General features: G+C 30.9%; 3 protein-coding genes across 4 annotated transcripts; 2 read left to right on the top strand and 1 right to left on the bottom strand.

Moving 5' to 3' along the window:
* The first annotated feature begins 560 nt into the window (after positions 1 to 560).
* Positions 561 to 1,919, top strand: LOC121224352 (homeobox-leucine zipper protein ATHB-12). The gene is made up of 2 exons (XM_041107514.1): positions 561 to 1,389; positions 1,480 to 1,919. The coding sequence occupies exons 1-2, from the start codon at positions 754 to 756 to the stop codon at positions 1,804 to 1,806; spliced, it is 963 nt and encodes a 320-aa protein (XP_040963448.1). The 5' UTR covers positions 561 to 753; the 3' UTR covers positions 1,807 to 1,919.
* Positions 1,920 to 2,113: 194 nt separating this feature from the next.
* LOC121224353 (mediator of RNA polymerase II transcription subunit 10b) lies at positions 2,114 to 4,326 on the bottom strand. Of its 2 annotated transcripts, XM_041107515.1 has the most exons (6): positions 4,215 to 4,326; positions 3,832 to 4,090; positions 3,648 to 3,728; positions 3,440 to 3,542; positions 3,256 to 3,345; positions 2,114 to 2,362 (listed from the first exon to the last, which is right to left on the bottom strand). In XM_041107515.1, exons 2-6 carry the CDS (start codon positions 4,056 to 4,058, stop codon positions 2,291 to 2,293), a joined length of 573 nt encoding a protein of 190 aa, XP_040963449.1. In that variant the 5' UTR covers positions 4,059 to 4,090; positions 4,215 to 4,326; the 3' UTR covers positions 2,114 to 2,290. The 2 variants fall into 2 exon arrangements, with proteins under 2 accessions (XP_040963449.1, XP_040963450.1); XM_041107516.1 differs by having other exon boundaries at positions 2,309 to 2,362; positions 3,239 to 3,345; positions 3,832 to 4,317.
* Positions 4,327 to 20,712: 16,386 nt separating this feature from the next.
* Positions 20,713 to 23,088, top strand: LOC121224351 (cytochrome P450 78A3). The gene is made up of 2 exons (XM_041107513.1): positions 20,713 to 21,870; positions 22,113 to 23,088. Exons 1-2 carry the CDS (start codon positions 20,899 to 20,901, stop codon positions 22,731 to 22,733), a joined length of 1,593 nt encoding a protein of 530 aa, XP_040963447.1. The 5' UTR covers positions 20,713 to 20,898; the 3' UTR covers positions 22,734 to 23,088.
* Positions 23,089 to 26,290: the final 3,202 nt, after the last annotated feature.

Here is a 26,290-nt window from a genome sequence, read left to right as displayed (position 1 = left end):
AAGTATGAACATCGAATCTTCAAGAATCAAATGTTTGTGCCCGCTTCCCATTAAAATAGAAAATGTTACCGGACACTTGTCAACCTAAACCTCTTTTCGAAAATGCCATTAAAATTTAACTTTACGTGTCCCAAAGAACCACCAGACAGTGGACACGTTCAGATGCGAAATACCCATGAAATTCAGATAGACTAAGGGACTCCATTTTTTTTTACTCAAAATCAAACAAGAGTGTGGCGTCAACTCATTGGCTCTATCTCTGAAGCCCGCTTTAACCCTGGCTTTGTCCTAACGCTACGATCCAAAGTTGGCATTGTCAAACATTTACTTTAAGACCCAAAACGTGGCTTCCCCGCATTGTACGACGATATGAAGTTGTTCCCAAACGAAAAGACTTTCGAACTGGGAACAACCTTTCAATAAATTAAAGATGGGGACTACTTAGATATTCATATTCTTCAATTTTTTTAGACAAGCATGAGATTCATTTGTTATTAAATTTACTAATTTATGTCATGTCTAATGGCAGGACAATACGTGTTCTAATCATCATTATCATAATCCATATTTGGGTGTGAAAATAACTATTTTTTTGTTTGTTTATTTGTTCTTCTTTTTTCTTTAATAGCAGAAACAAATTTTACAGAAACTTTTTTATGTTTTAGGAACCTAGATCCCATATCATGAAATGGAGAGACCCCATGCAAGTCCCCCATAGCCAATCACGTTACGACATGTCACTTCTCGAGACAAATGGCCAATCCATGTCATTTGAGAGAGAAATCCACAAGGGTGTCCAACAGGTTCCCGATAAAGCATCAACAAGAGGTATTTTCCCCATCAAAACCGGCTTCAGATCAAGTTCAGGCCCACCCCTCGGATACCCTCTCCACCACTTATAGGCACATCGTTTCCGGATCATATATTATGTTTATATACACCCTAGCTCTCCTCCATCTTAGTTTGCTTCACACTCTCTGCCCTGTAATAATATACCATACCATGTTGGCAAATAAAGAGCAGCTCCACACTGCGGCGGTGAAGATGGAACTTGGTTTATCAGGTTTAGATCACCTTGATATGCGCCACCACCCTATTACAAATATTAAATCCAGCAATAGGAACAAGAGAAGATTCAGTGATGAACAAATCAGGTCACTTGAAGTCATGTTCGAGTCGGACTCGAGACCAGAGTCACTGATAAAACAGCAGCTAGCTAATGAGCTTGGACTACAGCCTCGACAGATTGCCATCTGGTTCCAGAATAGGAGAGCTAGATCAAAAGCTAAGCAAATTGAGCGAGATTACAACGTTTTGAAAGAGAGCTATGATGCTCTTTCTTCTAGCTATGAATCCTTGAAACGAGAAAATCAATCCTTACGTATCCAGGTATTAATTTCCACTATCATTCACTATGTAGAATTGAGTTTGAAAGGCCTTAAATTGTGAGTTCTAATACTAGTTAGTGTGTCCCAACAGCTGCAAAAACTGAAGGGTCAGCTTGAAATGGAACATGAAAACCAACAACACTATGGACCAAACAGTGGTAATGCCAAACCCGAGAATGGGAGTACTATACTCGACACAAACGAGAAGGTTACCATCCTATTGGAAGGATATGACCGTTTGCTTCCATGCGATGACAATAGCAGAAATGTCGAGAGCAAGGATGGAGATAGGGTGGCTCTGGACATGATAGAAGCAACCAATGGTTCCTTGAATTCATCAGAAAAATGGTGCAGCTTCGAGTCCAATTGTTTCCTAGACGAGTCAAGTTGTAGTTCAAACTGGTGGGAGTACTGGTGATGTTGAATGAGATTCAAAAGCCCACCAACCGAATTGCATCTGAAATTTTGATCCTCTACATATACATCTACACATACATACATATATATATCATCGTGTGACTATAAACCAATGATGCATGCACTTCGTGTTCTCTTTCCATTTCCTATTCGGACATTCCCAGTTCTGAGAGCTAAGACTGAATTCAAAATACAGAAAATCATAAGCTATGGTAATGGGATTTATATTAAGTCATTTCACAAAGTTGGCTATAGATGAGGGGAAAATGAGAACCAGTACAATAATTTTCACTGCATCAGCCAAAGTATACAGAGAATGCTCAAATGTTCTCACCATTAATATTAGAAAGAGTGCGCACTAAATTGTCAAATTCTTAATACAAGCCAGAAATGTCGTTACATCAGAATGTATTGAGCAAATCTCGTACATACAGAAACCTATATAGATGAAAAAGGGCGGAAAAAAGAACACCAAATACAACTATCTAAAGCTCAGTTTTGACTTTTACATCTCCATTTTGTAAAATACTTTGTGATTGTGCGAGCCGCTTATATTCCTGCATTGTTAAAACAGCTTTTACATAATCAGTGATAACAAAAAAAAAAAAACAGAGATTAGAGAATGACAAATTAGATTTGATTTTCAAGGGAACTGCAGAATCGTAGGCATAAGCTTAACAGACGCAATTTCAATGATTTAGTCTACTATTGATTCAACATGCACACATTTGAAATACTGGATTCAACATTTCGGCTTTAAAGTAACTTATTCACATGAATCTAAGCTTTTGTGATTAAAGCATGCTCTTAATGCAATAATTATAAGATGTGCAGTTCAGATATCATAAAAACATATATACTCAATGCTTCTTCAGCTCTTACAAATTCAGTAAGGAATAGTTGAATGTATTTTCCATTTTATCAAGCACCAAGTGGAGTTTTGTATGAAAATGGGGAAAATATAACATATGAAATGGATGCAAAGAAAGTCTTGGACAGAAAAACAATTTTTTAGAATGCCTTCATTTCACTCATTATCTAGTCTTAAAAACTGCGCTGTCTTTATGTGAATAATATGATGACAGAAGCAAAAAGACCGCACCAGGTAAGGAGAAATAAGCCCAGACATTTTCAAAATGCAGGCGAGACAACATTTTCAAAATGCAGGCGAGACAACATCCATCCAAGTACAAAATCAAAGAGGAGGGTAACAAGAGGTTAAAATGAGAGTGGACTAGCGTTGATGGAAAAGAAAAAGGCTAGGTGAAGAGGCAATCAATAAGTAGATTTTCCACATAAGAACCAAAATCCAATGATTAAACATTTCAGATAACATATCATATCATCAGTCAAGGCAATTAGGAGAACTGATTACTACTTCTCATGGATAACACAAAAATGAACACATATTCATAACATTTAGAAATACATAACTATTAAATTAACTCACAGCAGCAGCACTCGCGCGTATCTCCCTGTAGGATTCAACTTCATCAGGAAATGCCTGTTCAAGCTCTTCGAGAAGATGTTTCCGTAAACCCTATAAAATAAAACAGTAGAGTAAATACAGATCAATTTGTGCTCAATAAAATGCAATTATAACAAAATACCCTACAAAAGGAATTGAGAATTACCTTGAAAGCATCGGTTTTGCCTTTAGTAACCTGATTTTTTGCAATACAACCGTTTAAAACATCTCTCGTAAATTCATCAGGGTTCTTCCCATCATCAATCAAACTAACCCAAAAAGGAACAAATTACTACTAAGAGCTAAACAAAACAAGCAATATTAGGCATAAAACAAAGATAATATTAATAACAACAAAAGGAAACCCAACCCACTTAAGAACTTCGATCGGCACTTGAATATTACACTTTTCAGATAACTTTGCCATGTTATCGAGCTCCGTAACTAATGAATTACTGCAAAAAATGAAAAAAAAACTGACGAGATCAGCAATGCGGGAAAAAAGCTAACGAAAATCTTGTAAAATAAATAGATAGGGATTTGAATAAAAAAAATTACAGGCGCTGAAGGAGAGGGAGCTGGGAAGCGGCATTGAAAGAAGAGACGGTGAGATATAGTTGATGAAGAAGGCCTAAAGTTTTCTGGATGGAGTTGATTACTTGATTCAGATTCTGCTTAGGATCATCATTAGGGGTTGCGTTTGCCGTCTCAGTAGTTTGAGTGCTTACCAACCCGTTTCCACCGCTCCCACTCGTCCCTAACGTTGAAGCTTGCGACGAATCCATTTTCTATAGACTCGTAATTTCTTCCTCCTCTCCTATGATTGATTCAATGGGATTAAAATTAAGAGAAGCGAGAGTAATAATTAAATAAAACTGACCGGTAGTTAAAACCCTAAAGAAACAGAAACAGAGAAGTGGGAATTGAAATCCGCCACAAACCCTAGAAATCTGCGCAAAGGCCAATGAATTTGGGGAACAAAATGTTGACTCGGATTTTCTAGTGTGTTTTGGGAATTTTGCTTTGGGTTTGATTTCGATTTTTATTATCTGGAATTCGTAATTAATGTCATATATGCCCAATATAAAGGCCCAAACCTAAATTGAATGAAATTTGGGCTCGAATTGTTTGGGTCAGGAAAATATCCATAGAATGCCCAATTTCAGTCCATGGAGCCTTATAAAGAACTCAGCTCGCCATTTGACAACAGAATAAAAATACTGATATATTTGAATACAATTTCTATCACTATTTACAACCACAACAATGTGAATTCATGATAATACGGCTTGAGCTTTAACTCGATTGGTATCAGTATTAATTCGTCATTAATTTTATATTTTTTACCTATATTATCTGTACATAACGATGGTTAAAGTTTTTGTCAAACACCCATCTGATATGAGTTTAAACCGTATGACCTCCATCCCCTATCCTAATATAAAACAGAATGGAATTTGCCACCAACTTAGTAAAATATTATTGTATTCAATGAAGCATAAATTCAATCTCAAGTAACATGGGGCCTATTTGATTAATTAAAAATTTAATTGTTTATAAAATCTTTTTGATATATTACTTAAACTGAAATACCGGGTATATTTAGATTGTTTGATAAAGAATAAAATAAAATAGTTGAATGCTAAATAGATCCCTATCTATTTATTTTCTACACTTGTTTGTAGAAAAAATCTTACCTAATAGCTTTCTTTTATAGTTATAAAACACATTTTAAAAAATAAATTAATAAAAATATTAATTTTCAATTAATTTGTTTTTTCAACATTTTTATCATTAAAAAAAAAAACTCACCTGATGATACTAAAGTTGTTCTAAGAGCACTCCTTACAAAAGATCACATTGAATTTACTAATAATTGATTTATTTTTCCTTATAAAGTATCTTTTCGAAAAAACAACACTTTCAGATATTGATTATTATCTCCAAAGTGAACAATACCTCATCATTGGCGCAGTAACACATAATGTTTGGTGATTGTTTTATCTTTTCCAAATTGTCTGCTAATTATTTTCTTGCATGTTATCATATATATACAAAAATGAATCTAATCACAAGAGAGTAACGTGATCTTCTAGTCTTTTCCTTATCGAACAAGTCTAACTCTGCACAGCATATATAGGCTATACCTGATAAAATCTTGCAAGCACAAAGATGCGCCATTTCACTTTATGTAAATGAATCACCAAATATAGAGAACCTATCCTCCTGCCTTTAATGGAGATGGAAAATGGAGATGGAAAATGACTGAAATGAAATCGAAGTACAGTCCCAATTCAGGCTATTCCCATTTCTCCTCACATCTATTTTTTCTAGAAATTTTAGAATATTACCATCTAGGGTAATCAAATTCACATAAATAAAAAATTAAAATAAATTTCAATGGGTTAATATAAAAATTGTCGAGATATTTGTAGAATATTCAAAACTATCATTAATTTAGAAAAAAACAAACAGACAATTTAGTCTTTGGTTTAGTGTTAATAATACTTATAACATAAGTTCTTATATAAATTCATGGTCCCATTACCCTTATTTCTTTAAACATCTATAAAAATTCATAATCCCCACTTAAGTGATGTGAAATTATTAACAAAATACTTCAACTAAATTTAGTACCTACAAACTAAAGACAAAAGCTAAATTTTGTACAATAATAAATACTAAAAACAAATATTTTCGAACTAGTTGGTGTTGATATTCAACCATATAGATCATTTTAGAGGCACATCATAAAAAGAAAGTAAGACTAATTTTGCGTTGTCGAAAGTTGGAAGTTCGTGACAAAATTGTACGAATGATGGTGATTCCAGGAATAGACAAATACTTGACTGCAGACACGAGCCAACAATCCTTGCATCAACGGAGAGGGAAGGAAAGCGTTGTTAACATGATGGTATCATAAAAGTTGTAACACTTTCAATCAACCTTAAGAACAGATAGGAAGAAGAATAAGGTGATGATGTGAAACCTATAGCGAACCTACTCATCAATTGGTTCAAATGTCAATTTAGCAAAACAAAAAAAGTTGCCTGTTAAAAGCTATGTCTGAATAAAGCATCTTTAATATTTTTTTCACCAGCTGTACAGTTCCTTGCTGATAAATATAAGTCCCCCCCCCCTCTAATAAAGCTGGTTGTTGATGATGATCTGGGCCACTAGATTAACAAAGAAATGGGTTCTAATATTCTGTTTCATTCAAGGAACATATGCTTCATCACGTGCACTTTATTAGATTCATTTATTCAAAACCATTTCTATTAGCTGATCTCATTGTCAAGCCTTTATCCCACTTGCAAATTATGTTTTTCTTTTTGCTTAGGTCTTAATCAACTTGTAGTATATATATATTACATAAAATGATATAAAGCAGAGTGCGAGCTTTTGATGCAAGATTTGTATGTGTATATATATAAATTCTGGTGCAAAGATAAAACAAATCTTGATGAAAGGACCAGCTGTGTTTGCTTTAGAAGATGTGAGATTGGTTAGAAATGGATTTTGCCAACGTATTATACATATGCAAAGCACAATAAAGCTGAGAAGGAATCGATCCATCAAATAATACTATGAGAGGTCCCTCCCTCCTTGGGTTTTATTTTATTTTTTTTAATGTGTACAGCTCAATTCCTTTCTTTTCTCTTCATCGAATGACAGTCGAAGATGTCATTATCAGTACCTAATCCCCAAACATGCGAAATATTTATGCAGTGGATAAAATCTCAGCTAACTAAGCTAATCATACAAACAAACATCGTACGTATCTATATATATATATTAGAAATTAATAAACAAAACTGGGGTGTTTCACAATTTATCTACATACCCTCCCTTGCAAGTAAAAAATCATTTAAGCTTTAGTTGGTGGTAGTAGTATTGATGGAGCCCCTAGGACCTGGAATCGATCCCACAGCCGATGCTTAAGCAGTGCGGTTATGTCTAACAAGAGTATATTCAATTTTTGTATAATACTATCAATCAAGTATGAATACCAAGGTAAAAAGTTGATGGAATTCCAAATCCAAATCAAGAAAAAAAGAGAAACAAATCTGATATGATTCACAAAACCTAAATCAACTTGGCTAATAATCATTAATTTCGGGGATTTTAGAATTGTGGGAAATTTTAATGGTCCTTCAAATTAGTGATATACTACCTTATTTGCTGAACAACAGCAACTTGTTTGTCACTAAACAATTAAAATATTAATATCAGATGATAGCGAAATACTGGAGATTGGGGTGTTCTGTTGAGGATTGTAACCCTTTTGAGCTTTCAAGTTGAACATAATTAAAGCACTAATCTTTAATCTGGGGGTATCAAATCTTCCCACGGGGGAAAGAATAAATTAAAGCCTTAATTCTTTTTTCCTTCAGCTTCCATTTCTATATTTCATTAATCAGACTCAATTTCAAAAAGTTAGAAAATGATCAAAGACTAATTCAAAAAAAAAATTTTAAGTCACTAAACTGCTAAATTCGTTGTTGCATGACATTCTCTATTCACACTACCTGCATCAATAAAAAACTCAGCACAAATCTGTGAAACAAAATCCAAACAACTTTCTCCTCCGATCTTCAACATTGACCGTCAGATCGACTTGGATCTAAGGAATGTTTTTCTACTCATCAATGGATACTAATCCATTGATACCAATTGTCAAATCATCGCTAGGAGCTCACTAGTTGGATTTAAAAAACTTAAAAGCTCAGTCATTTAAATGAAAACTTTTAAATAGTTCAATAATCATTTTGTAATTTTTTGAAGTTGAGTGACTAAAATGTCAACTTAATAATAATTTAGTTACCTTGGGTGTAGTTTACCCTTCTTTAAATTAGATATCCTTTTCACTACTGATAGTGCTGGTTTGATATGATAATATAGAAACCTCCACACCAGTTGTTCACTCAATCATGGTCCTAGATTTAGATTTTACACCGTACGTGTGGCACCCAACATCGTTAGTTGCTAATTATTATCTAATCCTAGATTAAAAACAATCTTCTTAACTCAAAAAGAATAATATGAAAAAGTTGCTGTTGTTGATGATGCATCAGCAGTTTCAAGCAAAATGGAAGAGCCTCTTAGAGCATCTTAAAGGACAGTGAAGTGAACTGTGATACAACATATATAAAAGATTCATGGTTGGATTAATTTAAACCTTCCATTGATTTTTTTTCTTCTATTTTCGAATGGAATCCAATCAGTCTTCTCCATAAACCCTTTTTGTTTCTCAAGTGGGAAAGATTAATGTAGCCCACTAATTTAGAGAAGATTGACTGCATATCACTTAACCTTAATATCTATAAAAATGTAAATATGATGATGATGATGATGATGATGATGATAAATCCCAGGGCTTGAAAGAAAGATAAACGAATCCATGGATGTTGATGAAAGCAGCCCTTAAACCACAAGAACCATTGAGCAAATATGTTATGTATTCGATTCTCTGGAGCCACTCTCATGTTTATAAATGCTAATAAAAAGAGTTTGTGGCTATTCCACCTAAACAGCTCTACAAATCTATACTCATCAACAGATTAAGAACCAGGATATTTTGATTCTTTTGAATGAAGCACTTAAATATGTTCCAATTGTGCTGCATACATCACCAAAGAAATTGATTTTTTTTTTAAAATTTCTTCCATGATATAGCCATTTACAAGCTTTTGATAGCTGCCTGCAAGGTGGGTACTGCAACAAGCTTTGAGGGTTAAAAATCATTGGCAATTAAGATAAATATATATATGGCAATTTATTTCTTGTTTAACTAAACCTCTAAAGCTTAGAAGGCGTGATCTTGGCGCACTACCAGCAAAAATATTAATGTTGGCCTACGAACCATCACCACCTTTGGCTTTGCCCGTGGGATCGAATGCTTAAGTGCAAGACACGTAGACAAGAGCTTGCTATGACATCATTTTTATTTTCCGAAAAGGAGGGGATATATCCATTCATCGACGGGAGAACAATCCAATATTACGAGTTATTAACATCATTTTTATACATCAATTAAGATGAATCTCTCAAAAGTTACCTACAAACTGTATATAAAACAATTTGTTGTTTACAAATACGCTGCATTCAAAATAAATTTTTCTTAGTACGTGCTCTTAATTCATACAAAAAGAAAATAATAAAGTCTCCGATATATAAATGTTTTTTTTTACTTGGAATCCGATTATACACCCAAAATTCCACTTTATTTTTTTAATAAAATACTAATCTTAATAGAAATCGATATAAAAATATAACTAATAAATAAAATAGTATAAAAATAATGCATAAGTGCATGTTTGCAATTGAAAGAGGAGAATGATGAAAAACTCATACTCTCAACATTATAAAAATTCAGAAACAAATTAAAAATGCACCATATTGATCAAACCACAAAAATTTGCATCCTAACCCCGCCATCATCAAACCCACTAGATGATGAACTTTGGTCAACTAAAAAATCACTGTTAATAATCGCATTGCATCAATGTTGCATTAAAGATCAAGTCTCAGATGGCTTATCCTCCTCTTCATCATCTTGGATTCCAATTTCATGAACATCATCACTGTGCTCTATCATGATAAAGCTTTCCAAGAACATAACTTGAAATGAAAAACTAAAACCATCACTACTTTTAGGGGAAATATGGGGGACAAAACAAAAACCACAATAATACAAACAAAAACTATGATAATGTTGATTGAAATTAAAAACAAAATAAAAATTATAAAATATCTTTTAAGAAGTCGTGACTAGCAACCAGTTCAAGGGCCAACGCAAGCTGAGATTTGGCTTGAAAAATCTGAGAGACTAGGGCTTTTCCTCCTCAATTAAAATTCTATAGAAATCGGATCTTTTTAAACAAGATAAGTCTATTAGACTTTAAGCTTTTCAAATAGTTTTCTTCCTTATTAATATTTAACATGATCCAATCCAATTAAATAAGAAATTGTAATAAATAAAATAAAAAATTTAATTAAAATATGTGAACAAACATCCAATTTCACAATAAATTACAAGCAATTATATTTATAAGCCTAATAAACAATCTAAACCATGGAATAGATTTTGAATATGAACCAAACAATGGAAAGAGAGCGTAGTTATGTGGATTGAGATAGAAGAATGCAATTGTAAATAAAGCAAGATCGTTATTTATCTACCATGTAGTGCTGGTTATAGGTTTAACACGGGTTTGGATGGGTGGTGTATTTATTTGTGATTAGTGTAAAAATAGCGATGGCAGTAAGATTAGATATTATAATGTAAAGCAAGAAATAAATTAAATGTACCTCATCATATCGCACCATCCATCTAAATTCAACTTTAATCTAGTTTTTATATATATACAAAATAAAGTTTGTGAAATTTAAGAAAGAAGAATTTGATAGTCTTTAAGAATCTAAGCAACAAAGTAAAAGCATTAAAAGAGCAAATATTTAAATCGTACTTAAGTAAAAAGAAAAGAAAAAGCATTTTGACAAGACCAGAATATGTACAAGCATTTCCTTGAAAAAAAATAATAAAAGAACATTAATGGGGATAATTGGCTCTCCATCGTAGGGATTTTGTCTGTCTAGGGATTGGACCATTAAAATAATATACTAGAGGAAATATTAAACATGTTTTTGTGTTAAAACTCACAATAAACAGCTTCAAATTTGACCAGCTGGGGCCAAGGTGAAAGGAGAAATGACTAGGACGAATCCGTGGATGTATTTGTCTTTTATGTTGTCCTTTGTTCCAATATGACAACAATGTCCCTTGCTGTTTGGGTGGGAGGGTGGGGTTGTCCTATTTCCTAAACCCGTCCTATGTACCATATCGCTTGTTATTAGTTTCATCTTTTTTAAATAAAAATTTTAGATTTGAATTTTATAAATTAAAATATTAACATCGACAGAGTTTTATTTTTATTTAAAATTTTAGTTTGACTTTATTTTAAATTTAACTAAGTGGAAAAAAAAAAACAGAAAATTGATGTTAAGTATTAAATAAAAAAAGTAGACTCTAAAGTACAAAAAGCCCTTAAAAAAGAAAATTTAATTAAACCTTTTCTGTTAATAAAAAAATTAAGTAAGCTGATTTTAATTTATATTTTTTATTTTTTATTATTTCTAATAATTCTTATTAAAAATATAAAATTAATTATAAGCCTGTCAAATGTCGTCGTGTGTTTGATTTGTGAATTAATTTTAACGGTAAATATAAAAGCATTAATAGAGGAAGCTAATATTTTTTTAATTAACTATAAGAACTTAATTAAATTTTATTAACGAAAATTGCTTAATTAGTTTTTTTTTTCATTTTCTCTTAATGGTGTTTTTTTTTTCACCTAAAAGCCAAATATTTTAAAAGAGAAAAAAGGCTCCCACTAACTCCAAACCCTATAGGGGACCTTAGTCCTTAGACGCGTGGAGTGATGAAAAGAAGCTTTGTATAGGGGAAAAAGGCAAAGCACAGGAAGGGAAATCGAGAATGCATGGGACACATAGCGTTCGGACAAGGTGGGTCCAACTGGGCAATTGCAACTAGCTGAACTGAATAGACACGATAGCTACGGGTAATATCAATTAGATTCGGTCGAGTATTTTAGATTTTTCCAGCTATGTATTATAATTTGGTTTGGCTTTGATTCTCAATTATTCATATTAATCTTTTATTTTGAATCTTTATATTTATTTTAGTAAAATAATATTTGTTTTATAATTTTTAAAAATTATTTAATAAAATATAAAAAATCCATAAATATTTTTTTAAAATAGTAATATTCTGAGTAAATAAAAAATAATTAATTACTTTTATATGGTATTTTTAAAAAAATATTTTTATACATAACTTTTAAGTTATTTTCACTATTTTGAATATAAATGATTTATTTTTACATCATAAAAATTAAAATTATTTATAAATTAAAGAAATACATTTGCTTTGAGTAACGATGATTTTTCAACTTACATTTCATAAATTGTTCAAACACGTTAGTTTGGGTTAGTTTTTATTTTTTTTATTTTTTTTCTTGCTCAGCTCTACCAATAGCATCGAAATAAAGGGTTAAAAAATCTTGGTTAAAACCTGCTATTAGTCATTGTACTATGCATAAGCTGTAAATTTAATCATCATACTTTACTTTGATCAAATTTAGTCATAGTACTTTTTGAATTGGTCAATTTTACTTCTTATACTTTTTGAATTTTGAAATTTTAGTCCTAACTCAAACAATAACAATCAAATATGGTTGATTAAATTTTGTTACACTATGAGTAATGTTGTAGATTTACTTCATGTTCTTAGTCCCTACAGTTTTTTAATTTTAAAATTTAATGCAAATGACAATAGTTAAATCCACTAATCAATAATGTAATAATTAAAGTTAGATAAATTTTCAATAGAGTTTTCAAAGCTATTACTTACTTATCTTTCTATAAATTATAAACCATATTCATATTAATCATTGCACTTTTTTTTTATCCCTAATTATCTTATTAGTGAAGCCTTAAACATGTAGGATATAAAGAAATAATAAAGAGATGCACCAAAGTGCAATGATAGAACAGAGTGGCACCGAAGTGCAATATTAGAACAGAATGACACTGAAGTGCTTTAACAAAACAGAGTGGCACCGAAGTGCATTAACAGTACAAAAAGCGCTCTAAATGTTTCGTAATGGCATGCCATCTATATCCTACTAGTTCATGTCTTATCTACATGGGGCAATATAACATAATCGACTCCACTTTTACAATTCAAAACAAAACTCACATACTTTTGAATTCTTTTCAATTTAGTCATTGTTATAAAAAATCAATAAACATTATAGTAATATTCCTTTGGCACATAAAATATATAACACACTAAGTCATAATATTTCATATCTACTATCAAAGTATTGTTACATTTCACCTGTCACTTTTACACATTTGCAATTTAGTCCTTAATTTCATAAAATTTAATATTCATTGACATGTCATTTTAATCTCACATAGCCTTGAAACTTACTACCATAAACACTTCATTAAAATTCTCCATTAATAATTTATTACACATATCAAATTTTGGTCGCTTTGCTATTTAGTATTATTTGCATAAATTTCACTTCACTTACTTTACAATCTTTTCGATTTAGTCCCTACTAGCATATATTTTCATTAATTATCATCCTCTCACTTAGTATTCACTTCACTTATATATATCACTACACTTGGATATGTTATTTCAAAATCTTAGTACACTTATCCACTTTTCTATATTTTACAATTTGGTCCTTTTCAATATGAAATTCAAGTATCACTAGAAATTCACTTAAATATCAATTTGTAATGAATTCACTAACGCTTAACATTCACATAAGTTTTTTGTCATAATATTTTATTTCACAGTTAAACTTTTGTACACTTTTCAATTTAGTCTTTTTTACTATAATTTCTCTACACTTAGTTTATTCACTTTGTTGTTGAAGTTAATTTCATAAATTCACTTCTTTCTACAAGAATTTCATAATAAATATTAACATTTCCCTATACATATGTGTAGAACACTAATATAACAATTAGAATATAATTCACACATAAATTCTAATTTGGTATGGTAAGATTCTTGGTGTACTTACCTTTTACTAGAATTTCACTATTTTTACTTTAATTCTCTCCCTTCTTCACTTTTGACATCACCTTCACTTTGTTTCCAACTCTTTTATCATTTCTTCTCTTTTTCTACTTCATGAGCACGTCAAATTCATCACCAAAACTCACACTAAAATCACTTTCTCATGTCACCATGAATTCTATGAGAAATACTTGAATTTCTTACATTGTTCGCTTGATATCAAGCCTTAGCTTGATTTTCTCTCTTCTCCAATTTGATATTCATGTTCACCATAGTATTCTTATCATTTTTCCCTCTTGGTGGCTGTGGAAATTCTTTTGATTTATAGGTGAAAATGATGAATTTTGATGGAAAAGACCAAATTGCAAAGAAAATAAAACATTCTGTTCATAAAAAATGGTAGACGACAAGGCTAAGAAAGATGGAGAAGTTTCCATAACCTTTTCTTTTTATTTCTTAACATTTAATTAATTAGTAAAACATCTAAAACAAAGTAATCTTAAAATAATCTTAACCAATCAAAATCTAACACCAATATTCATAATTATCCTAACTGGGAAAATAATATTTTACCCCTCAACATTCTCTACAATTCCTTTATTGAATTATCACTTAATTTGGTAAAATTGTGGTTTAGTCATCATATTTCTCCATTTATTCAATTTAGTCAATGCTTACTAGTTTATTTTACACTTTGGTCCTTTACACCTTTAAAATATTTTCATGTTTGGTCCTTCAAATTTTTTGAATTTGAACTTTAACCACTAGACTTTTACTTAATTTTATTTTGGCCTCATCACTTTCACATCTTTACAATTTACTCAATACATCGGATTTATTTCTCTCAATACATGAGCTTTTCAATTTCTTTTGACATGCAACTTTCTTCTCTACTAACACTAATAATTCCTATTTTATTTCCTTCGAAAATTTTAACACGTCATCACATATTAGCACTATTCTTGACTGAGGAGTATTAGGGATGTTTCATCGCATGTATCATTATCTGTAGGGAATGACTTAGAAATTAAAATAATTTATTTGGATTATTATTTAATTGATTGTAATTAAATAGTTGAAGTTTGAAGTGAGAATTAAATTAATTAGTCATCATGGATTTATTAAATGGGGCAATTAAATATATTTCCTCATAGATAATGCGGTAAAGTTGCTATGACATTAATAAAATTAGAATTAGGTTGAGAAAATAAATTTAATTAGATAAATTAATTAATTTAAATAAATAAATAATATTTTAGAAAATAGAAAAATAGCTATTGTGTTGGATAAATTATAAGTGTTGATTAAAAGTCCAAATGACACATATACATGTACTCAATACATGTGACTGGCCTGGGAGCCCGTCTCATTACATGAGGGGTGGGAACTATGGGATGACCTAAAAAGAAGACCTTGCACATTATTGAGTGTTGTTACTTTGCCAAAAAATAGTGGTAACTTATTTACAGGAATAAATTCTTTTTTTTTTTGTAAAGTTTAAAGTTTTTTGGTTCTCATAGAGAGAAATTAACTTTCTCACTTGAATTTAATTAAAGTTTTTCATTTTGCGCATTTGGTTCGTGTTGTTTGAACCCACACTCAAAGCAATTCGTTGTTCGAGGATAGCAGAAAAGATCGTTTGGTTGAAAGCTGGGAACCGACTTAGATTGCCTCAGTCAAAGCACAAGTAACAATTTGTTTAATGATTTATTACCATAAATACCATAAGACACAATTTTAAGACAAAAAAAATTAAACTTCCATTGTGAAATGTTGTACATTGTTTTGTAAACCAATTTTTCCAACAGTTTGAATCTAAACTTGATAAATAAATAAAAAACAACATTACCATGTCATTGGTTATTTTACATGTTAGATACAAGTTGTCAACGCAACAATTATAAATATGTTTAAATTTTGATCACATATTTTAAATATGTTCAATGTCATATTGAACTAGAACTTTGATCTTCTTCTTTTTTTTTCCGCTTTATTACTAAATTGGCCCTTGAATTATACTTCAATTTGTAGACTAGCCTTGAAGTTTATTATTATTATTAAAAGTAATATAGTCAGCCCTCTCTATAATAGCCTTGTTTGTCTAATAAAATTTTGAATGTTATAGAGAGGTGGTTGTTATACTCCTATAACAACATTTGAGATTTAGATCATATTTATTTTTTTTAAAATTTAAATTAAAAAATATATAATATATTAATGACTTCTACACTAAGGCCGTGTTTGGTGTTAAAAAAAATTAAATCCATTGAAATTTAATATTTTCAATGATTTAATTTTTTTACCAAGCCAAGATAAAAACAATTAAGTAGAATATTTTCTATTAAAAAGTAGAATATTTTCAATTACTTCAATTTTATTTTATTTATTTTAATATTATATTATTCTATAAAAAATTACATTTAAAAATTTAACTTTTGCTTAAAATAAAGTGAAATGTTTAAAAATTAAGGATAAAATGTAGAATATATATTTTATAATTTAAAATATATATTTACTAAACAAACTAATTTATCAAACAAATTTTGTAACTTGTATTCAATATTTAATTTTTCAACACATATGTTTTCAGTTTACCAAACAACACCTAAATCAGTAAAAAGTCTTTTCAATTCGTATGTTTTTTCAGCTCCAAGTTTTCATTCTAAATTTTTATATTCTCATTCAACAAGATTTGAAGTTCAACGCTTAATTTCCTTTCATCCTTTTAAGTCACGGAAAGAAATCACATCCACTCTACAATAATTACGAATCATATTTATTAAAATAAATTTTTGAAGTGATCGACTAAGTGTCAATCGAAAGTAGTCATCTTTATTATCCTTACGATAACTTGAAACTTTTTGAGCATTGAATAATATTAACATTTTGGATATATGCAAGCTCAATTTTGAAGTCCAATCCATTTAAAGCGTCTTTCTTTAAATATTGGATTGTGAAGAACGGATGAATATCATATTAAAATTATTATTAAAGAGTAAATCTCATATTACATTAGTATTTATTAATATAATGTAATTTGCTATTTTTTAGCTAAAGAGTTGAATTATAATTAATGTATTTTGAAAACTTTTATATAAGATTTGATACGTAAAAAGTATTTTATTGTTGATCGTGTAACATATTTTTTCAAAACGGGAATGTTTTGACATGCAAAAAAAAACAAGAAAGAAATGTATTGCTTTCCCTGATTAATGCCACTTAACAGGTTACTATGCTGAAATAAAACGGGAAGTGTAACACCCTTAACCCACATCAGTCACCGAAATAGGGTTTCAGAGCATTACCGATCAAACAGGCATAATTTCAAACATTTCATATTATATAATATTCAAGTCTAATTTGTAAACATGCCAAATTCAAACTATTTTGCCTATTTCATGTTCATTTAAACATTAACTTAACATGCCATAATATGACCTTAACATAAACACATATTTATATGTATATAAACAACCAATATTAACTTATAATCTTATTTACAATCATTCCACAAAATGATTAATAGTTAGACACCCTAGGTACATGCCAACCCATTTCAAAAGGATAAACATCACCACATTTGAGATCGGGATTGTTGTTGGATGTTGATTCAACGATCAAAATTAAGTACCTAACCTGTGCACGAAAAACAAACTGTACGCTGAGTAAAACTCAGTGGTATTTCTATAATCCGAATATTTAAAAATAAAAAAATATAATATGTATAATAAAATGTTAAGCACAATTGAACATTTAAAACCATACAATACTAAATTTCTCATCACTTGCTATAGAAATAGCTTTTCACAATTTTAATCACATTTCATTTATGCAGTTGTTTTATCCATACCATATTCAATTCACTATTCCACTTCATTTCTCATATCATTCCATTTCAATATCAATTATAAGACTTTATTATTCATTTACCCCTATTAACATGACTCGGACTCGAACGGATACACGGATCCAACCAAAACACACCAGTTTGGCACCTAGTGCCTCATCGGATAATTCGAAGTAATAATTTGACACCCAGTGTCTCATCGACTTAAAGTCGAAGAAATCCCTGAACTCTTCCAATCCTATGGCATTCCATCTATATCCAACTCAACTCCATACAGTTAATAGGGTTCTAATTCACTTTTCAAATACAACCAATATTCATTTCAATACAAATAATCAATATGTTCAATATATATATACCAATTCAATCAATATAAATTCAATAAATTCATCACATACTAAATCAATCTATTTCAATTGCAAAACATAGTAATTCTCCAACCAACAATTACTATATACATTAAACTAAATAATAACAATTAAAAACTAACTTCGGATTATAAAAATACAAACCAGAAATTTCGAGCTATTCCTTGTCAACTTTATCTTATCCCTTTTTAGACAAGGGTTCCGGTACGACGTTAGTTACGGAATTAAAACAATTAAAAAATCATCAATACAACACAATTCAATCTCATAATTAATAATTCAATTTTTATTCCATATTTATCTAAATTTCAATTTAGTCCCTAAATCGAGATTTTTTTACATTTGATTCTATATTTTCCTTCAAATTCTACTTTAAACTAAAATTAACTCCCTAATTTCACTTAAATCCCTAAAATTTGAATTTTTTATAATTTAGTCTCTATTACACAAAATTTACAATTTATTCTACAATTCAATCATTTTTCATTTCTAACTTAAAAATCTATCAATTTAATCCCTAATACTAAAATTATTCAACATAAACATCACTTAAAAAAACTTAATAATTTCTAAAATTTTGATATGGTTCAGGTAGTATTTAATACCAGGATTCCAAAAACATAAAAATTACAAGTAAAGGGACTAAATTGACTAACCAATTTGAGCTTTAAACCTTGAAACCCTAATTATCCTTTTTCACCTTTTCTTTCCTTTTTCTCTTCTGTTTCTGGTCTTTCTTTTTCTATTCTTTTTCTTTTATTTAATTATAATAATATAATAATATATATTATAATATTATAATATTATGATATTATATTTTAACTTTAAATATTTATAATATATATACACTTATCCCGCCTCAATTATGACCATTGGCATAATTGCTCCTTTGGTCCCTTTAATTTTTCTTTAATCTATAATTCAATTTTCACCCTTTATACAATTTAGTTCTTTTACCTAATTACTCTTAATTCATGCAATTTCACCTAACCAAAACTTAATTAACTACACAAATAGCTTTGTAAATATTTATGCCAATGGTCATTACAGAAATCCTTTTTCTAACTGGTATAATAACACATTTAGTCCTTAATACAAACATATTCTATCATTTTGACCTTAATTCTAAATAATTTAATAAATTTAACCCTTCACATTTACAAATTCTATCAATTTGATCCTCAAATTTCCTAACCAAAGCTTTCAACTTTTAAAATAAAGGCATTCCACATCTATTAATTGTTTATATTTTTAACAAGTTAGTGTTAGAAATTAACTAAACGTCATTAAAAATAATAGGAAATAGAAATCTTAAAATGTAATATATAATAAAATTATATAAATATTTTAATATTTGTAAAAAAAATTCATATTGACTAGCATAATTTTAGTTTTTAATTAATTTGGTAAATAATTTGACACTAAATCAGATTATTAATGATACGTATTGCTTATTGTGGATTTAAAAATTAAAAAAATAATTAAAAATTAATAGAACACATAATAATCTCTTAATCAATTTATAAAATTAAAAAAATCATTATCAATGTAAAAAAGGAAATTCAATTAATTATTTCACATTTTTTTATGGAAAATTTAAATGTTCATAATTTTTTTCTTATATAATTATTTATCGAACAATTGGATTTTTCAAAGCCTTATTTTTAACTTTGGATTTACTTTTCAAGTCCGAGTACTATTTCTATGCACATTGAAGGAAATATCATACAGTTAACAATAAGAGTAAATCTAAAGTATTTTTTAAAACGTTTTTCCATTTTATTTAGCCAAAATTTATCAACCAAAAGGTTATAAAATATTATATTTATAAGAAAATTAATGAAAAAAAAAGGAAATAAAGTTTCAAAATAAACTCATTGGTATCAAGAATTGGCTCGGAAACCGGCTTATTAGTTGAGAGAAATTTTTTTCTTTTTTGGGTTTTACAAATTTATAGATATGTAATGCTTCTATTTTAAAAGCTAAAAGCTAAAAGCTTTTGTTAGGAAGTTTGAGAATCAAATTGATATAATTTGTAAATGTGAATGGTTAAATTTATTGAATTATTTAGAACTAGGATCAAATTGATAGAATATGTAAGTGTTGAGGACTAAATGTGTTAATATACCAGTTAGGATTATCAATTTAACGGAGATGACCAAAATAAAAACGAATTCAAACGTTAATATATAAATTGAAAATTTTTAAAATTGAGTGACGGAGGGTTTTAATAAATGATAAAAGAAAAAAAGAAAAAGAAATGATTTGAAATTGAGCAGTGAAGTAGTGGTATGATTGGCATTTGGTATTTTATAAAATTTTTAAATTAGTGCAACTTGGTTAATGGCTATGGCCCTATTGGCCTATATTGTTCAATGAGCGTGGGCATGAACTCCGCGAATCTTAATTTCCGTTATGGTAGTGGCGGCGCATCCTGATTTTAACTTTTGATTTTGTTTATTTCCGTTATAAATGCTTATAATATAACGCCCTCTTTAACCGTTACTTTTATGTGAATGCTACGTACAACTATAACGATACGTAATTACTTTTTAGATGAATTAATTATAAATAAATAAATCCGATGATAAAAAATTTATAAAATTATTTTGGGAAATAAAATGAATTATTTTATTATATTAAAAGAATCAATTATTTATGTACGTATAAACATTTCATAATACTTCAAATCTCTATATAAGCCAAACACCCCATTTCTTGGTTTAACCCAAAAACGGAAACCATTACTGATTAGAAACAAACATCCAACAATATTTTCCTTCTCCATGGAAACACACTCTGATTGCTTCTGGGTTTTGTTTCTTGCATCCAAATGCAAATCTTTTTCCACCCAAAATTCGATTTTGCTTCTTCTTTTTCTGTGCATGGCTTGGTTTGCCATCACCTTGTGCTTCTGGTTTTACCCTGGAGGCCCTGCTTGGGGTAAGTATAATTGGCTGACCAAGCGAGCTGCCTCAAAACCCAAAAACACCATTCCAGGACCACGAGGGTTTCCAATTGTTGGAAGCATGAATCTCATGGTTAACCTGGCTCACCGTAAGCTTTCAACTGCAGCTAACTGTTTTGGTGCTAGGCGGCTCATGGCGTTTAGCTTGGGTGATACTCGGGTTATCATTACATGCAACCCTGATGTAGCCAAAGAGATCCTTAACAGTTCTGTTTTCGCTGATCGTCCAGTGAAAGAGTCTGCTTATAGTTTAATGTTCAACAGAGCGATTGGTTTCGCTCCTTATGGGGTTTACTGGCGAACACTGAGAAGAATCGCTGCTACGCATCTGTTCTGCCCTAAACAAATTAGCTCCACCGAGGCACAGAGGTTGGATATCGCTTCTCAAATGGTGTCTATAATTGCATGTCGTCGTGGGGAGTTCACCATACGCAATATGCTCAAGAAAGCTTCTCTTAACAACATGATGTGCTCGGTCTTCGGCACTAAATATCAACTGGGATCGTCAAATACTGAAACCGAAGAGCTCGGCCAACTCGTCGAAGAAGGTTACGACCTACTCGGAAATCTCAATTGGTCCGATCATCTTCCATGGCTTGCTTGTTTAGACATTCAAAATATCCGGCTTCGATGCTCGGAACTTGTCCCCAGAGTGAACAAGTTCGTGAACAAAATCATTCAGGAACATAAACTCAAAACAGGAACAAGAACCCCAGATTTTGTCGACGTTTTACTTTCTCTCAATGGACCTGATAGACTCTCTGACAACGATATGATTGCTGTTCTTTGGGTAAGTAAGCAAATCTTTTCATTTTAATATGCATGTTATTGTTTTCTTTTGCATGAAGTAAAGAATCAAAGGTGGAATCTTGATAATGATTTGGAGGATCAATTTGTTGATTAGATTCCTAAAATATACTATAAAATTTCTTAGCTTTTGCAAGGACTTGTTAGCACAACCAAACGTACCAATGTTCCCTTCGATTAATTACAAAAAGTTGATTGCTTTTCCTTTTTCTAATCATGCTATAGGAGATGATATTTAGAGGAACCGATACTGTGGCGGTTTTAATAGAGTGGATACTAGCGAGAATGGTGCTTCACCCTGAAATCCAATCAAGGGTCCAGGCCGAACTTGATCAAGTCGTTGGGAAATCATGGGCGTTGCTGGAATCAGACATTCAATCGATGGTTTACCTGCCGGCGGTGGTGAAGGAGGTCCTCAGGCTACACCCGCCTGGTCCACTTCTATCGTGGGCCCGTTTAGCAATCACAGACACTACTGTCGATGGATATCACGTGCCTGCTGGGACAACAGCCATGGTTAACATGTGGGCCATCACTAAGGACCCAGATTTTTGGGTGGACCCACTTAAGTTCAAGCCAGAGAGATTCGTATCCAAGGAGAGTGCTGATGTGGAGTTCTCGGTGTTGGGGTCTGACCTCAGGCTATCCCCATTCGGGTCTGGCCGTAGGAGCTGCCCTGGAAAGACACTGGGTTTAGCCACTGTTACCTTTTGGGTCGGCACCTTATTGCATGAGTTCAAGTGGGAGGCATCAGATGATAATCCAGTTGATCTCAGTGAAGTCCTTAAGCTCTCCTGTGAAATGGCTAACCCACTCAAGGTCAAAGTGCAACCTAGGCGCAGATAAAATAATCATGAAAATGGAGTCAAATCACCTCAAAATCTCAGCAAACGCCATTATCCTAAATTAGCCACCTGTTAGTTATGCTGGACTTTAAAAATATATGTAAAAATAGCAGTGTTTTGTCTCTACAAATCCCAATGCCTCCCCCTCCCCCCCCGTGTTTTGATCTCTTAACCTACAGTATTGCTCGCTCCTTATGTAGATAACTATTCTAGCAATAAGCTAGCTAGTGCTAGCAGTTTGTAAATTGTAACTATTTGACTGCAATTTGGTTTTGATATTTTTGCCAGCTTATAAAATTTCATTATATGAAATAATATATATATGTATAGCAGTGGGCTATGAATTTTGATGCAGACATCACGATTTCACTGTATGGTTTTCTTGTTGCAATTCAATTTCTGTACAGAACACTTTCATTTTAAACCGTCTATGGGAACTCCAAGTAGAAGAGAAAGTGGACAATATGTGCATTTCAAGATGCAAGTATAATAATAAATGGCGACAAATCAATGTAAAAAACGGACATTATTTTTTAAAAATTTGTACTTCTGTACTGTAGGCTGCCAATAATAAAGAAAATTATCACTCCATAATTAAAAAAGTTTTTAAGCTTGTCCAGCTCAATCACAACGATGATATTCATTGCAATTGATTGCGAATAATTATCGAAAATGTGTCTGTTACGAAGAATTTTTCATAAAAAAAATATAAAAAGAAATGGCAAGAGTCGAGAAGAAGCTAGAGAAGATTTCCTTTTCACTTTGGGGAAAAAGGGGGCAGGGTCTTTTATGCAACTACCGAACAATTGCTATCATTTTAAATGAGAAATGACGTTGCCTTTTTGTCTGAGAGGGTTCTTTCATCATCTAAACATGGGGTTGGGGAACATTGCCGATGCTCTCTACCCCTTGAATAAGGTTTATCGCATATGAGCCAACTAGTGGATGGAACGTGAAATGCACATGGATCGAAAGGCACTATTGGTACTTTGCCAGAAAAAGTAGTTTCACATTAAACATATTTTGTCTACTGTCCGCCCCCAGACATTGATTGTGATCCTCCCTGTCTGTTACGTTAACACCCATTTCTTGTCAAGTCCTAATCCACTTGTTTCAAACCCTAAACCTACCTCGATTAAGGGGTAAGCTTCAGTTGGGGTCTTTCTCCGGCATTTTCCCTATGTGATAAAAAAAAGGAAACTTCGATGCATAAGAGTCCTGTCTTGCAAGAAGAATAGTAGGTTGGATTGAGTGGGTTAAAACCATATTAAAAATACATATAGTTATGGCTAATATATTTTTAAAAAAAACTTATAAATTAACATGCTTTGTTCAAGTAAACCATTATACTTTTTTTTATTCATAAAAATCGAAAGTTAATATACGATTCAACCTTTAAATTATATATCATGATATTGAAAACAATCTAAAGACGAGAAAGAGAAGAGTATGAAAGATGAAATTATTGATTTACATTGGCTTTAATGGATTTATAATTTACAACCCAAGTGACATTTAGGTTCTATACATTCATTAATTATAATCAAGTAATAAATATGTAACTCTTTGATCTGCTATATTCACGCATTCTTGTCAAATGACTATTAAATATTTTCTAATTTCACCCTTTCTAGTCATATCAATTAAATACAAACTTAATAACCACACATTATTTGACATACTCCCCTTAAGTAATATTCTTTGACTCTCAAATCTTTTTTGAATAGTTGGAGTCTTGTTTTTGAAAGTGTTTTGGTGAAAATATCTATTAGTTGCTCCTGTGAAGGACATAGCACTAGTTGGATCTCTCTTGCTTCTATTATTTCTCGAATGACATGATGTTTAATGTTGATGTATCTGGTTTGGATATGATAAATTGAATTCTTTGACATAGCAATGGTTGGCTTATTGTCAAATGAAGTTGAAAATATTCCTTTTACTTCTTTTCAGTGTCTTCCGTAATTCTTCTCAACTACTTGTGTCGCTAATCTAACTGCTAGTTACTCTGTTTTTGCAAATGATTGGGGCATTATGTGTTGCTTCATTGAACACTAAGAAATCATATTAATTTCAAGAGAAGACACATAACCTAAAGTGCTCCTCATATCATGATTACATACGATTCAATCACTATCACAATATCCTTTTAATTTTAATGTTGAATATTTGTCAAATAGGATCTTGTACTTTATGGTGCCCATCACATACCTTAACACTATTTTTGCTACTCTAAGATGGAAATAAATAGGTTTACTAATGAATCTTGAAAGTAAACTAGTTGCAAATATCATATCAAGCCTTCTAGTTGTTAGATAAAACAAACTTTCAATCAAGCTTTTATACATGTTTGCATCTACCATTTTTCAATATTGAAAGTAAACTAGCTACAAACATCAAATCGACTTCGTAACTGTTAGAAAAAAAAATCCAATCAAGCTTCTATATAGGTTTGCATCTACCATTTTTCCATCATCCTTTTTTCTTCTAATCATTCACCACCAATGAAGTATCAACATATTTGCAACCAAGCATATATAAAACTTCTTCAAGATATTTTCAACATATTTCTTTTAACATATAAAAACACCGTGATTATCTTGATAAATTTAAAAACCAAGAAGATGGTGTAACAATCTAAAATCACTCATCAAATATTTTTTGTCATCGCTAAAGCTCATTCATTCATTATTACCAAAATAAACCAACTTTCAACATAAAGTGCAACAAGAAGAATATAAACTATTCCTTGATACTTAACATAAAAACTAGGCTCACTTTTGCTTCTTTGGAATCCTTGCTCAATGAAATAGTTGTCAATCTCAGTGTACCATGCTCTTGATATAGAGCTTTCTTCCATTTGTACACCTTATCTTCTTGGCCTTTAATCACGAAACTTTGAAGTTGTTGCTCTTACATCATTTCTTTTAATCCTTCAATTAAAAATGTTGATTCCACAATAAGTTGGTATACATTCTGATACGAGCCAAGGAGGTGACACTCAATGGGTTGTTTTTCCTAGTGGTCCAATTACTCGAAGCAAGGCACGACAATTAAAATTAAAGATGAATGCTTTTGTCCAAGACTTTGTTGCTACAAATTTAATTCATCATGTTCGTGACATTGACAAATACGAGAATGCAATTCACTGGACCAATCTTGGAATAGTGAAAGCCCATAAATTGGTGGATTAATCTTTTATGTATATTATTATTATTATTATTTACTTAATTCTCATTGGTTGGGACACATCATTTATGAGTTAAGTAATTTTATTGGTTAGGTTATTATTTATTTATTTTCTTAGATAATTTTAAAGAGTTTTATTAGGATTCAATTACTCTTTAAAGAGTTTTTATTAGGATTCAATTACTCTTGAAAGAGTTTTATTAGAATTCAATTACTCTTGTAATTTGCCTATAAATAGGCTTGTTTTCTACACATTGAAGGGGGAATAAAAAAGAAGAGTATTTGTTTTCTTTCAAATTTGTGTGAGGCAAATTTTTTGGGAGTAGAGTGATTCTTCTCTTGCTATTTAGTTTGGAGTTTGTTACTTTCGAG

The sequence above is a fragment of the Gossypium hirsutum genome, chromosome D12, assembly GCF_007990345.1.
Source record: "Gossypium hirsutum isolate 1008001.06 chromosome D12, Gossypium_hirsutum_v2.1, whole genome shotgun sequence".
Lineage (NCBI taxonomy): Eukaryota > Viridiplantae > Streptophyta > Magnoliopsida > Malvales > Malvaceae > Gossypium > Gossypium hirsutum.
Note: the sequence above shows the minus strand (reverse complement) of the source record. Positions and strands in the feature narration are given on the sequence as shown.

Coding starts and splice junctions, on each gene's coding strand:
- LOC121224352 (XM_041107514.1), top strand. CDS start 754: ATGGCCAATCCATGTCATTTGAGAGAGAAATCCACAAGGGTGTCCAAC. Junction 1,390..1,479: donor ATCAATCCTTACGTATCCAG/GTATTAATTTCC, acceptor GTGTCCCAACAG/CTGCAAAAACTGAAGGGTCA.
- LOC121224353 (XM_041107515.1), bottom strand. CDS start 4,058: ATGGATTCGTCGCAAGCTTCAACGTTAGGGACGAGTGGGAGCGGTGGA. Junction 3,543..3,647: donor GTGCCGATCGAAGTTCTTAA/GTGGGTTGGGTT, acceptor TTTTTGGGTTAG/TTTGATTGATGATGGGAAGA. Junction 3,346..3,439: donor GCAAAACCGATGCTTTCAAG/GTAATTCTCAAT, acceptor TTTATTTTATAG/GGTTTACGGAAACATCTTCT.
- LOC121224351 (XM_041107513.1), top strand. CDS start 20,899: ATGGAAACACACTCTGATTGCTTCTGGGTTTTGTTTCTTGCATCCAAA. Junction 21,871..22,112: donor ATATGATTGCTGTTCTTTGG/GTAAGTAAGCAA, acceptor ATCATGCTATAG/GAGATGATATTTAGAGGAAC.